Source organism: Phyllostomus hastatus, unplaced genomic scaffold (genome assembly GCF_019186645.2).
Source record: "Phyllostomus hastatus isolate PE091 unplaced genomic scaffold, TTU_PhHast_1.1 phas_contig_64, whole genome shotgun sequence".
NCBI classification, from domain to species: domain Eukaryota; kingdom Metazoa; phylum Chordata; class Mammalia; order Chiroptera; family Phyllostomidae; genus Phyllostomus; species Phyllostomus hastatus.
The window spans coordinates 9,348,529-9,362,051 of NW_025333928.1; the positions used below are offsets into that span (position 1 = coordinate 9,348,529).

The following is a 13,523-nucleotide window of genomic DNA, read 5'->3' on the forward strand; positions in this document are numbered from 1 at the left end:
AAATAGACAGGTACCTTCCTGGCCCTTATCCTGGGAGTCAGCACCAGATCCTCAACTCAACTTTATACCAATAATTTAATAGAAAATTAAAATAATAAATAATATGAAACAGATTGAGAAGATAGCTGAGCTGGTGCAGGCCCAGGCCAGCCTAACACAAAGTTAAGGAGGTAGGGAGAAAGGTAAGGGAAAGACCAACTACCCTGCACAGTGGTTGGGGGGCAGCTCAGAATGCGGTGGATGTTAAGGGCTGGCTTGACACTTTGGCATGTATAATGAACAAAAAAAAAAAAGAGAGAATGGGAATTCTAAATCATTTTAAACCAGCTGGTAAGGGAAAATAGCAGGACAACAATGGTGATGAAGGAATGAATGTAGGCCTCTGAAGGGCTCTGACTGAGGGAAGGCGCTGGAATGTACCGTGTTATTAGCAATGAAGTGGGAATGAATGGAAAACAGCCAAAGTGAACTATACCATGCAATAAAAGGACAGAGGGAAGACCCACGACTTGGCCAGCAAAGCCGGGGCAAAGGTGTGGAAAGAGGGACTGGGTCCCAGTGGCAGGAGGAAAACAGGAAAAAAGGTCAAGATTAGTCTTTGAAGACAATCTGTTGGCCGTGAGGACGTTCGTCATGGGTGATGTGGCGCCGGACATGGATCCTGCGGACACGGTGCTCTCGGCTCTCCTCATCCTCCCCTCGGCCCACCCCACCACCTCCAGCTACACCCCCTGTGGCCTCCAGGAGGGCTGGGTCTGGGCCCCGGGGAGTCTCGTAGATCAGGATGTTCAGAGTCTCCTCAAAGATCCGGGCCTCTGGGAATTCCACCTGCAAAAAGCCAGCAACCCCCAGCTCCCACCCTATGGTCCAGTCACACAACCACCCCCTTCCCCCAGCTGCTCCTGCATTGGTACACCTCTGAGTCTTTGCAGTCACAGGTTCTTTGGCCTGGACTGTCCTCTTTGCAACTTCTTTACTCAGCAAAGTCACACTTACAATTCAAGGTCCAGCTCTGAAGTCAGGTGGTTATTTGTTTTCTCTCCTTTGCTACCAAGTCTCTTGGTATATTCTTTCATTAGACAAATATTTACTTAATGACTGCCCTGTACCAGGTGTTGCAAACACTGAGAATGTAGCAGTGAACAAAACAAAGTTTCTATCCACAGGAAGTTTACATTCTAGGGGGAGGACACAGACATACATTTAATAAAATATACACTGTCAGAGAATGACAAATGTTATGGGGAAAAAACTATAGCAGGAAAAGGGGTGGGGATGGTCATGCCTCGGAATGTTGTAAGAGGGAGCTTAGAGAAAACCTCACTGAGAAGACGACATTAGACCAATCGCCAAAGGAAAGCGGGGAAGGGAGCCACATGGGTAACCAGGGGAAGAGCAGTCTGGGAAGAGGCAATAGCAAGTGTAAGAACTCTGGGACAGGAGTGGGCTTAGTGTATTATTTGAACATGAGCAGCAAGGCCAATACAATGACATGGAGTGATGAAGAGAGAGCAGGAGGGATGAAGCAAAGAGGTGACTGGGGGTTCCCCTTCTGTGGGTTGGAGTCATATAACTAATAACTCTTAAGCTGCATTCTAGTTGTTGGTTTATCTTCCTGTCCTCAAAAAAACAGGAAGTTTCTTGGAAGCTGGGTCATTCATTCATGCATTCAATAAATGTTTCCTAGCTTCCACTGTGTAATAAACTCTTTCACTAGCCTCCACTAGTGCTACAAAGATAGGAACAAAATATTGAAAAGATGCAGCCTTACCCTCAAAGAGCTAACACCTGGCTACTAAAGTAAACCCCCTTTGTCTGAGGTTGTTGAGGTGAAAATTCAGGAGTGAAGGTGTCCCAAAGAAAGTGATGCATGGCTTGGGTCTTAAAGATTAAGCACAAATTCATTAGGTACACAGGGATGAGGAAGAATAATCCCAAGTAAAAGGAACAATGTGTGCAAAGTTGGGCGGGTGTGAAATAGTGTTGGGTACTTAGAGACTTGCAAGATCTCTGGAGTATCTGAGGCACATCCATCACATGAAGGTCAGAAGAGACCACACACGGACAAGACCATCACAGATGAAATTGTATGGCATCATGGTTTATACAGGTAAGGCCCCAGAACTCGGAACTCTGTCCTGACTCTCAGTGATGGACTTTCCCCTGCCTGATCTGCTGAGCTGCCTTTGTCTAGGGTCCTGGTCCTGCCAACCACCATAGCCCTCCCTAACCAGGCCCTGAACCCCTTCTGACCTTGGTCTGCTTCTTCTCCGTGGCATAGACAATGGAGGTGCAGCACACCTCGGCGATTTTGCGGCCCTGCCCGTAGAAAGACCAGCAGCAGATCTCGTCCCCCAGTACATCCTTGAGGAAGAGCAGCCGCCCATGGAAGCGCAGGGCCAGCTTGTCAAACAGCTCGATGTTCTTAAGTAGGTTGTCATCTGAAGTGCTGAAGACCGGGGCCCAGGGGACCTCAGCACAACTGGCTTCCCTCCCTCGGTTCCCCCCAGCATAGGGCCCACATACCCAGACTCTGGTCCTGTCCATGGGTTTGGCACCCAGCTGGGAGCTTTCTCCACCCCTAGGGCCAGGCCAAGCAGGCCTCAGCAAGGAAATAAGTAGCATTTGCTGAGAAAATCCCAACACAGCAGGGTGGCTACCCACACAGTCTCTGGAGTCAGGCTGCATCACCTGGCACCCTAGCTCCACCACTTTTTAACTGGGTGAAACTAGGCACATTACTTCACCTCTCAGTGCCTCGATTTCCTTAGCTGTAAAATGGAGATCGTACCTCCCTCAAACATTGTGAGAATTATGTGATTTAATATATGCAAAGCACTTAAGAGTAATGCCAGTTATAAAATAAGCCCTTAGTAAAGCTAGTCATTATCATCTAATCCTCACCTGAACCCATTTACTGATAAAACTGATGCTCAGAAGTGAAAATGACTTGCCCGAGGAACTCAGTGGGTAAGTGGCAGAGCTGGAATTCCCATTCAGGCAGGCACCTTTTTTGTCCCTCTCTGTGGCCACAGCCCTCCCCTTGGGCCAGGAGCAGGGCTGTCTTAAGCCCAGGATTCAACCCAGTGCACCTCCCTACCCCCATGATGGTCACCTGGTGTAGGAGTACTTGTTGTTACTGCGGTTGTGCAGGAGCTTCACCACGGGCTGTTGAGGGAGAGAGGATGGAGAAGGGTGGGGATCAGGTTGCAGGGAGTGGCCCCCAACCTCCACCCTACAGGGCTCAGGGGCCTCACCTTGGAGGTGCTGGCCAGGAGCTGCTGCTCCTCCTGGGGAGATGTCACCATGGGGATGAGGCACAGCGGGGACAGGTTCTCCCTTTTTTGCTGGGGAAGAAGCGGAAGGTAGTTAACAGTACAACCAAATGTCACTCATTCACCCACCCACTTAAAAGCCCTCAAAAGTTGTTTGCTACCTTTTGGGGGGAAAAATCCAGACTCCTTAGTTGTCCACAAGGCTCTGCAGCATCCAACATCTCTGATCTTGTCCCTACCCTTCTCCCCCACCAATGGCCATTTTATGGCACATCCAGCTTGTGTCCATCGAGCCCTTTGCTCTTCCCACTACGAGAGTGTCTGAACTCAGTTGTCTGTGGGGCTGGCTCCTCTGTACCATTCAGATCTCAACTCAGATAGTGCCCCTCAGAGAGTGTTGGTCCTCCTCCCTAAGCTCTGACTAAAGCAGCCTCCTCTACTTCCTTTTCAAAATATCAGTTCACTTTCTTCACGGCACTTGGTTCCTCACACTTTCCGAGGTTTTGGTCTATATAGCTTTTGGTCTGTCTCTTCCCATCTAAGTGGTAAGAGCCTAGGATACAATAGATGCTCAGCAAGTATCTGTTGAATGAATAAATCTGGCTTGCTGGGAGGTTGGAGACAGAATAAGAACAAGACACACAGGCTTATTTCTTTTCCTCTGTCTTCTAGAATCTTCATGTCAAAACTCCTCTCACCTCTCCCATCCTAAAAACAAGACGTGCAATTCTAATACAAATTCCAAAAAGTTTTTCTTGACATACCCATATAACTTTTTCTAAAATTAATATGGAATAAAAGTCTACTAATATTTAGGTCAAGTTTTAAAAGGAGCCAAGAGGAAAGACCAACCTTACCAGATATTAAAACATCCTACAAAGCCATAATAATGAAAAGTGTGGTTTTGGTGCAGAAACAATGGAACACAATAGAGTTTGGAAACAGACTAATGTATATATGAGAACTGATATTTACAATGAGGACACCAAAAATCAGTGGGGGAAGTATGGAATGTGTTTTGATTATTGCTGTGTAACAAATTATTCCAAAACTTAGCAGTTCAAATCAACAATCAACATTTTTCAGTTTCTTACGGGTCAGGAATTCAGAAGGGGCTTAGCAGGGTGGTTCTGTCATGGGGTCTCTCATAAGGTTATAGTCAAGTCAGCCGGGGCTGCAGTAATCTGAAGGCACAACTGAGTCTGGAGGATATATTTCTGAAAAAGTTTGTTCATATGGCTGACAAGTTCATGCTGGCTTTTGGCTGGAAACATCTGATGCCTGTCACTTGGGCCTCTCCATAGGTTTGCTTGAGTGTCCTCATACATGGCAGCTGGCTTCGCCAAAGCAATTAACTCCAGAGGGAGCAAGGTGGAGGCCTCGTTGTCTTTTATGACCCAGTTCTGTCAGCCCTATTCAGTTTAGGAAAAAACTACACAGGAGAATGGATACTAGAAAACAAGAATCATTTGAGAGTGCCTTGGAGGCTGGCTCTCATTGATTCAAATCCCTCCCGTACGCAAAACACACTCACCCCCTCCCAAGATCCCCCAGAGTCTTGTCTTATTACAGCATCAGCTTGAAGTACAGAATCCTATCATCTAAAACAAGTCCAGGTAAGGATGAGGCTTCTTGGATGTAGTTCCTTAACTACTGTTCCTTAAGTACATTTGCTCTTGATCTGAAGACCTGTGAACTAGAGAGACAAGTTTTCTCTTCTACACACCCAATACACAATGGTGGAACAGGCATTAGGATACTCACAGTCATTAAAAGACTCTTGTTCAAAAGGGTAGGGTGGGGGGTCACCGCTCTATGGAAATTCTGTAATCCAGTTGGACAAATGTTGGGAGCTCTCTGATGCCTAGTCTTGTCCCAAGATGATTCTCCACAGTGCTTGGCTCTGCCGAGTCATCCTTTTCCATGAAACTGTCCATGCTTGCAGCTCCACGACTTCCTTAGCCTGTTTCCTGCCTGGAAAACTTTGGGGGTCTAAAGTCTTATTCTCCTCTGAAACTGTCTCTGTCCCTTATAGTGTTTCTGCTAATAGAATTCTCTTAAACCACACACATAAACCTTTGTGAGATATGCTCTTCTCCACTTTGGGCTCATGCCAAGAATGCTGAGGGACAACACCTTAAGCTTTTTAGTTGTACTATTACTTGATGAAATGCTTCTCTGAGGTGTCTTCTTGGATATTTTTGAAGGCTTAACAAAATATTTTACGATCACATCCTCAGGTTCATCTTTAGACCATGTTTTACTGAAAACACCCTGTATTTGATCTATGCCTAGAAGTCGTTTGTTCATTTTAACATCATTCATTATTTGGAAAGGCTGGGAATTTCCAAGCCCAATAATTCCTGGCCCTTTTTGTTTAACTCTTTCTCCATTGGCTTAGTATCTCTTTCATTTTACTGTAAGCAACAAGAAACCTGGTGGCAACTCCAATATTCTGTCTGGAAATCTCTTTAGCTAGGTCACCCAGTTCATCGGGTATGTTTCCTACTTTCTACATTATTGTAAGAGACAGTGTTGCTAAACTTCTGCCACTATATAACAAGGTCACCTTTGCACCAGTTTCAGTAACGTTTTCCTCACTGCAGCCTCCTCAAAGATTATCAGACTTCCATAAACAGACTCATTAAAACTCTTTAGGCTTTTATTATCAATCTCCCTCTTCCCAGTTCTAAAGCCACTCCCACATTTCAACTTTTGTTATGGCAGAATCCCACTCCAGGTACCAAAATCTGTTATTTATTGCTGGGTAACAAATTACTATAAACTTCTTGGGTAAAACAATAAACATTTATTATCTCACAGTTTTTGGAGGTTGGGAACTTGAGATTGGCTTAGCTAGGTGGTCCTGGCCCATGACCACTCATGAAGTTGGAGTCCAGATGTTGGCCAGGGCTATAGTTACCTGGAGACCTGACTGGGCCTCAAGGATCCGCTTCTGAGACAGTTCACCCATATGACTGAGAGGTTGTGCTGACTGTGGGCAGGAGGCTTCAGTTCCTCACCAAGGAGACCTCTCCCTAGAGCTGCTTGAGTATCCTCACATGGCAGCTAGCTTCCCCCAGAATGAGTGATCCAAGAAAGGGGCAGAAACAGAAATGACCTAGTTTTAAGTCACACATTATCATTTTTGCAATATTCTACTGGTGACATAGGTCAGCCCTATTCAATGTGGGAGATGACTAAACAGAGCCAGAATAAGCAGGAAGCAAGAATTTTGGACAATTTTAGTCACTAGCTAGCATGGATTAATAGATGGCAGTGGGAAAACTAGCTCACTCTATGAAGGACAAAAAGTTACATCCCTTTGTAATTCATATTTACAAAAGTGAATTCTATTAGACAAAAAGAATCACATATGAGAGATAAAACTATAGAGATATTAAAACTATGGAATGGAAAAAAAACTTCTTAAATAAGATCTTAAAAAAGAATACACATTTAGGAAAAAAAAAAGGAATCTGACTACATTAAAATCAAGAATTTCTCCAGTTGACAATGGAAAGTGTGACCTTACAAATAATCCCATGTAATAAAGGCGAAGGAATGACAGAATTATAATTATCTTACAACTCTAATGAAATTATTGATTCAGGTAAGGGTAATCAGTTGCTGTGTGGTTGACAGGTAACTATCATTCACACAGTGCCAAAATAACATCACAGAGATTACTTTATAGTTAGCAACAAGGGAATATAACTACAATGGAGGGATCACACCAACATCACCTGAATCAAGGGGTTAATTCTGAGCATCACTAATGATGAGTCATATTAACAATATTATGCCCTGGCTGATGTGGCTCAGTGGACTGAGCACTGGCCTGCACACCAAAGGGTCGACAGTTCAATTCCCAGTCAGGGCACATGCCTGGGTTGCAGACCAGGTCCCCAGTAGGGGGCACACGAGAGGCAACCACACATTGATGCTTTTCTCCCTCTCTTTCTCCTTTCCTCCCCCACCCTCTAGAAATAAATGAATAAAATCTTAAAAAAAAAAAACGATTATGAATGTGTCGATATAACATAATATGAAATATATAAAACTACCTAAAATGTATTCTAACCAAAATGTTTAATATCAAGCCTTTAAATCCATCATTTAGCTTATAGAAAATTCAGAATGGGGCCCATTACAAACCAAATGATACCACAAGTAAACAACCAGACAAATTTGGAAACTAGGTTATTGTGCAGGACCACTGGTGGTCTCTTTAACAAGTCAGCATCATGAGAAAAAAGGGACTGTTTGGGGTTGGAGGAGCCTTGAAGAACATAATAACCAGACATGATGCAAGGATCTAGACTGGGTCCTTATTTAGATGAGCAAGCTATAAAAGACATTTCTGGAATGAATGGAGAAATTTGCATATACCCTGGATTTAGACAAGATAAATTTTATTGACATTAAAAGATGGCAATTATTAACAAATAAAGCAGATTACAAACAGCACATATGACATGACTGTATTTTGGCACATGCACGCAAGCACATGCATACACACACACACACACACCCAAAAAGACCTTGAAGGACATTTGCTATTTTGATAATTTTTACCTAAATTTTAATTTTCTAAATTTCTGTAACATATACATATTGCTTAAAAATAATAAAATGGTTATTTACAATAATAAATAAAGGATTTCCATTCAACAACAGACATTACAGGCAGCTGACATTCTAACAGAAAATACTTACAACATCTAAAACTGACTAGAGGCCCTGGTCAGGTAGCTCAGCTTGTGAGAGCATTATCCCAATACACAAAGGCTGTGGGTTCAATCCCTGGTCAGAGCACATGCAAGAATCAACCAATGAATGCATGGGTGAGTGGAACAACAAACTGTTGTTTCTCTCTCAAATAAATAAATAAGCATAAAATAAGGAGAAAATTACATAAAAAGAAAACTGACTAGAAATTATCTGAAACAGACTTTTTCAATTGGGGTTCTTCACTGAATCTGAAAACCCAGCAAAAAACATGAGTAACTATTTTCTCAACTCTCCCAATGATGATAGGTAAATAGTACTATTTTAGATACATAAGAGAACAGTAAATTTATTATGTAGGATACATACCTTAGGGTAAGAGGGCTTAATTCTCCCTATAAGCTAAACTAAAATATACAAGGATCACCTGTAAAGCAACAAGATCAAAAAAAAAAAAAACAAAACTCAGTAGAAAATTTGGTAAAGAATATGAATAGGCAATTCATAGAAGGGGAAACCACAAAAAACTAATATATGAAAAGATCTCATTAGTAATCAGGGGCATGCAAATAAAAATGAGATCACTCTATACTAATTAGATTGGCAAAATCAGAACAATGGATCTGATTACATAGCAACACATAGTATGCTATGTGTTGCAGAATGTGCAGAAACAAAATACCTTATGCACTGTTGATTAAGAGTATAAACTGCTACAGCCATTTGGGAGAGTAATCTTGATGATACTGTTGAAAGTCATTTGTATGTGTCCCATGACCCAGCAATCCCACTCCCAGCTACAATCATGAGAAACCCTGACCCAGCACCCACTAGGGCACATGTATAAGGATGCTCATGGTGGTACCGTTTGTTGGGGCAAGAAGTGGGGAGGCAATCTAGGTCTCCATCCTCTAGTATGTAGAGCAGCATAAATAGATCTTGAAAAAAGTGTTGAATTACCCGGTAAGAAAACAAAACACATGATCCATAACTCAATGCCACTAATGGAAAGTTAAAATGCATATAAAAGAATGCTTTAGCTGTCCTGACTGGTATGGCTCAGTGGCTGGGTATCGTCTCACAAACTGAAAAGTCACTAGGTTCAACTCCCAGTAAGGGCATATGCCTGGGTCAGGCAGTGTTGAAGGTCAGGTCCCTGGTTGCGGGTATGTAAGAGGCGACCACTCAATATTCTCTCCCTCTCTTCCCTCTCTCTAAAAATAAATAAATAAAATCTTTTTAAAAATTTTAAGAATGCTTTAGCTTTTCAAGAGTACAAACATAATCCAAGCATATGTATCAAAACATTAGAATTGGAAGGGTACCTATGAGGGAAAGGGACATGGCAGGGGATTGAAAATGAAGAAAAAAATAAGGAGAAAAGATTTCATAGATGATTAAGTGTCACACATTGAGGAGTATGATGAACTCAATATTCTGTACCTAAATCTTAAAAACAAAATCCTCCAAACAATCAAGCAAACACTAGTCAAGTGAGGTGGGAATGGTCTCAGGGAAACCTGGAAAAGAGATAGCTGGAGTACAGAAGAAAAAGCACTTGCACTTGAAAGTCAGATAACCTGAGGCTGAATGTGAGCTCTGAGCTTAGTAACTCTTTGACCTTGGATGCACCCCCAACTTCCCTCATTTTTAAACAAATATCAAACAATGGTACAAGATGTACATACAAGCAGATAGCGGAATTACTCCTGACACACAGGAGTAATTTTGCGGGTGTGAAAACATTAGATGAACATTAGATTCAGGAGTGGGTGTGAAATAACATTAGATAAATGTAAAACCATAGCTCAGGAATGTACTTCCAAGAACATCCAGTTCAAACTGCAAGTGGTTAGCCATTAATGGGTCATGAAACAAGTTAAATGTGTCTCAAACAGCATTAACAGGAAAAAAAGAAAACAATATGTCAGAGTGTATTTCACTGAAACTATCATTTTCTAAATCTTATTTCAATTATTTATATATATAAATATACATATATCTAGCATTTTATTTTTTCTATGGGAGGCAGTCATAAAGTTGGAAAAACATAGATACAGCCCAAAGAAATCCTATACTTTTGGATTCCAAGAATAAGTATTTCCTAAGATAACAGACATCTGCTCATAGGTGCCACTTTTTAATATATAAAGAACATAAAAAAAGAAACCCTTATAATCTCCATTAATATTGTATCATAAAAGGACATTTTTAACATTGTAGAAATAGGAGAGAATAAAAGGCTTTATGTAAAACTCACTACATTGTACATATTTTCTCATTTTCCCATCTTTTGGAACATGAGAACAGAATGCCAGAGGTAGGAATTGACTCACTCAAGGTTACCCAGTCAGCTGTGGCGGGGGTGACACTTAACCCATATGTCCTCAGAACCCTAAGAGATCTACAGAAATGAGGCACAGAGGAAGGGCTCTGGAATCCCCAACGCTGTTTTATTGGGGGTGGCCCTGTTTCTATGAGATTTCATTGCAAAAAAAAAAAAAACTTAAGGCCCTGGGGTGGGGTGGGGTGGGGTGTTGCCTGCCAGGATAGAACCAGATTGCAGAGGTCATTATATTCCAGTTTAAATTTAGATTTTTTCCCTAGTGGCACAAGAGAGTTATTTATGATCTGATTTCTGGGCAAAAGGGAGAATGAATTGGGATTATGTCTGAGGATAATTAATTAGGTGATAGCGTAACAACTGGTTTGGCGGGGTAGAAACAAGAAGCAGAGAGAGAAGTCATTGAACCACCAAAACAGTCTTGGCATGAGATGTTGAGGGGCACCATTGCTGAGGCAGCAGGAATACAGAAGACAGCACCCATGAATTTTCCAGGGTCATGGCTAGACAAAGCCAGGCCAGAGGCAGCCTCTCTACAAAGTACCCCATATTTCCTTTTATTTTTTTAATGTCCTGATATCTAACTACTTAAGCTGCTCTCCAGGGACATGGGCATAGGGGTGGAATTCAGGAGGTGGGGAAGGGACCCTCACCTGCAGTGCCAGCTGACAGTCCTCAATCAGGCCCTGTACCAGGTAGTAGCGTGCCTCACCGAGGAGCTCCCCCAGTTCTCTGGTGCTCTCAGGCAGTGGCACAGACCCATCCCGAAGGTAGTTGAGGATTGTACCAAAGTGGCGGCCGCTGCGGTCAATCAGCACCCAACCTGGTGGGGTGAGGAGAGGAAAGATAAAGGATGGCTTTTCTGGGGGCCCTGGAACTACTAAATTTTTATGAAAAGAAGGATTCTAAAGCTACAAGTCTCAATTTTTCCTCAAACTTCTGCCTTAACCAAGAATATACTGTTAAAACATGCCCAGTGAGTGTTCCCCATAGACCCCTTTTCAACCCCAAAGAGAACTGATTCCCTCCCAAGTCTGTCCTACAGTGAGAAGGTTCTCACCATGAGAAAGCTCTTCGAGATTACCTTATCAATAACCCTCTACCCTTTCTTGTTAACTCCAGCCATTCTATGTAATTTAAATGTCTACTCCGCCCTCTAAAATCACTACCATTTTAACCTTTATATTCACCATAGAACTTATTACTATCTGTAATTACATGCCCCCCTTTTTTGTATGTTTACTGTTATCCCGTCCCCACAAAAAAGTAAACTCAGTAAGGTTAATCTCCTCAGATTCACTTACCAAAAGAAAGTATCTTCAGCACTGCCACTTTACAAATATCTACTGAATAAATAATTTCTTCACCTTTAAATTTTTGAAAACTGACCTCCACCCCCCCAAATGTTTATTTTCCTGTTCTCACAATCCTTGTTAACCCCCTCTGAATTCCACCCCCCACAAACTTGAAGCTTCCACTTGGCATGTGGGGCCCAAACCTGAATGCAACACTCCAAGAAGGTAAGGTTCACCTGCCAAAGAGAACTCTCCCCCCTCCACTCCGGTGTCCCTGGCAAACCCAGAGCAGCCTTCTCCTTCTACAATCTGCATTTACAGATGGATTCCCAGAATGTATTAAGGGAAACACTAAGACCAACAAGATCCTCCAACTCTCCAGGCTGGTTGTGAGCAGTGCTAAGATACAGTGGGAAACAAAGGGCTAGCCAGTTGGGAAAAACTGATGAAGGTGGCCTGGAAGGGTGCTGCTGGCAGCAGGGCTGGTTCCCAAGTTTTTCTGAGCTGAGGACTGAAGGGTGGGAGTGATAATGAAAATTCTGAAGTGACATGTTGAATCACTCACCACAGCGCCTGGCAGAGCTGGGGAGGGAAAGTTGTTCCCTAAGTGTATGTAGTTATTGCTGGGGGTAAAGACTGGAAGAGGAAGGAGATTATGAATGAAAAAGGGGAGATGAGATCGGGTGTGGGGGTTGGTGGAGGTGAGAATGACCTGACTGGATGGTAGTGAAAAGAGAGAAGGGGCAAGAAGACACTAGGCGAGGAAAAGACTAGGGGTAAGCATCCAGAGGATGGAAGACAGCATAAGCGAGGGTATTGCAGTACCTCCGGCGTCCGTGAGTACCTCCGCGCGGCCGCTAAACATGGTCTTGAGCATGGTGTCCTGTCCCGTGAGGGTGCGCAGCGTAGTGTAGTGCAGCGAGCCCCCCACGTTCAGCTTCACGTACTTGCTGTTCGGGGTCTGTGGCTTGAGACCGTCCGCGGCGGAGCCGGGTTCGAATCCCCAGGGCTTAGGGGCTTCCAGGGATAGGGCCTCGGCCACCGCCGGGCCCGAGGCCTCGGCCGACATACCGGGTGCTGGCGGCCGACGGCGACCTTAGGCTCTTTCCGTGCCCTCCGCTCCCAAAGACCCCGCACCCGACCCCCCTGGCCAGACGGCTGGACCACGCGCCCACACGTCGCCGCTACTCAGCGACATTGGCCATCAGTCCCAACACGCCAGTACCTCCGGAGAAACTCAGCCCAGCAGCTGCGCAGGCGCCTCAAAGTACCGTGCCTAGCCTCGCGAGGGCGGAAGTGCGGAGCATGCGTATTGGCCTTCCGCTGGGTAACGGGTCAATGCGGTGGGGCTGCGGCAGGCTGAGCTGAGGCCACGTGAGGTGCACTCCCTTCGTTAGTACCGGGGCCAGATCCCGGAGGCACCTGGCCACCTGCCTGGTGTGGACAGCGACGTTCCTTCTGGGGGTTGGGTTTCCACTCCCAGAGCGGTTCCCGGGCAGGACTGGAAGACTGAGGCCCAGAGAGGCAGGCGATTGGGCAAGGTATCCCGCCTGCCAGCTCCCCAAAAACAACAACAAAAAATCCAGCTGAGTGAAGATCAAGTCGGCTTTATTCAACCATTCTTGAATCAGCATCCCATCTAGCAAATAAGCACTCCCCAAGCTACAGAAAAAAGGTTTTCAAAGGCAAAAAAGGGGCAAAAAAAGGCAAAAAAAAAAAAAAAAAAGGAAAACTATTAGCAAAGAATACATTGTTTCGGGCAAGGTCGCCCTCCCAAGGGGACTGGAGGAAGTCATTCCATGTTAACGGGTTAAAAGTTACACTCCTGGGAGGTCTTGAGGTTACAGTTAGGTTAGGTATTAAGTCTTGGTTCGCTGA

General features: G+C 44.0%; 1 protein-coding gene across 1 annotated transcript; it reads right to left on the bottom strand.

Moving 5' to 3' along the window:
- Window positions 1-56: 56 nt before the first annotated feature.
- On the bottom strand, window positions 57-12,914 carry KCTD13 (potassium channel tetramerization domain containing 13). The gene is made up of 6 exons (XM_045849349.1): window positions 12,471-12,914; window positions 11,004-11,173; window positions 3,258-3,347; window positions 3,116-3,168; window positions 2,254-2,449; window positions 57-828 (listed from the first exon to the last, which is right to left on the bottom strand). Exons 1-6 carry the CDS (start codon window positions 12,712-12,714, stop codon window positions 592-594), a joined length of 990 nt encoding a protein of 329 aa, XP_045705305.1. The 5' UTR covers window positions 12,715-12,914; the 3' UTR covers window positions 57-591.
- Between the last annotated feature and the right edge of the window lie 609 nt (window positions 12,915-13,523).

Coding starts and splice junctions, on each gene's coding strand:
- KCTD13 (XM_045849349.1), bottom strand. CDS start 12,714: ATGTCGGCCGAGGCCTCGGGCCCGGCGGTGGCCGAGGCCCTATCCCTG. Junction 3,348..11,003: donor ACTGTCAGCTGGCACTGCAG/GTGAGGGTCCCT, acceptor CTTCTTCCCCAG/CAAAAAAGGGAGAACCTGTC. Junction 3,169..3,257: donor TCCTGGCCAGCACCTCCAAG/GTGAGGCCCCTG, acceptor CTCCCTCAACAG/CCCGTGGTGAAGCTCCTGCA.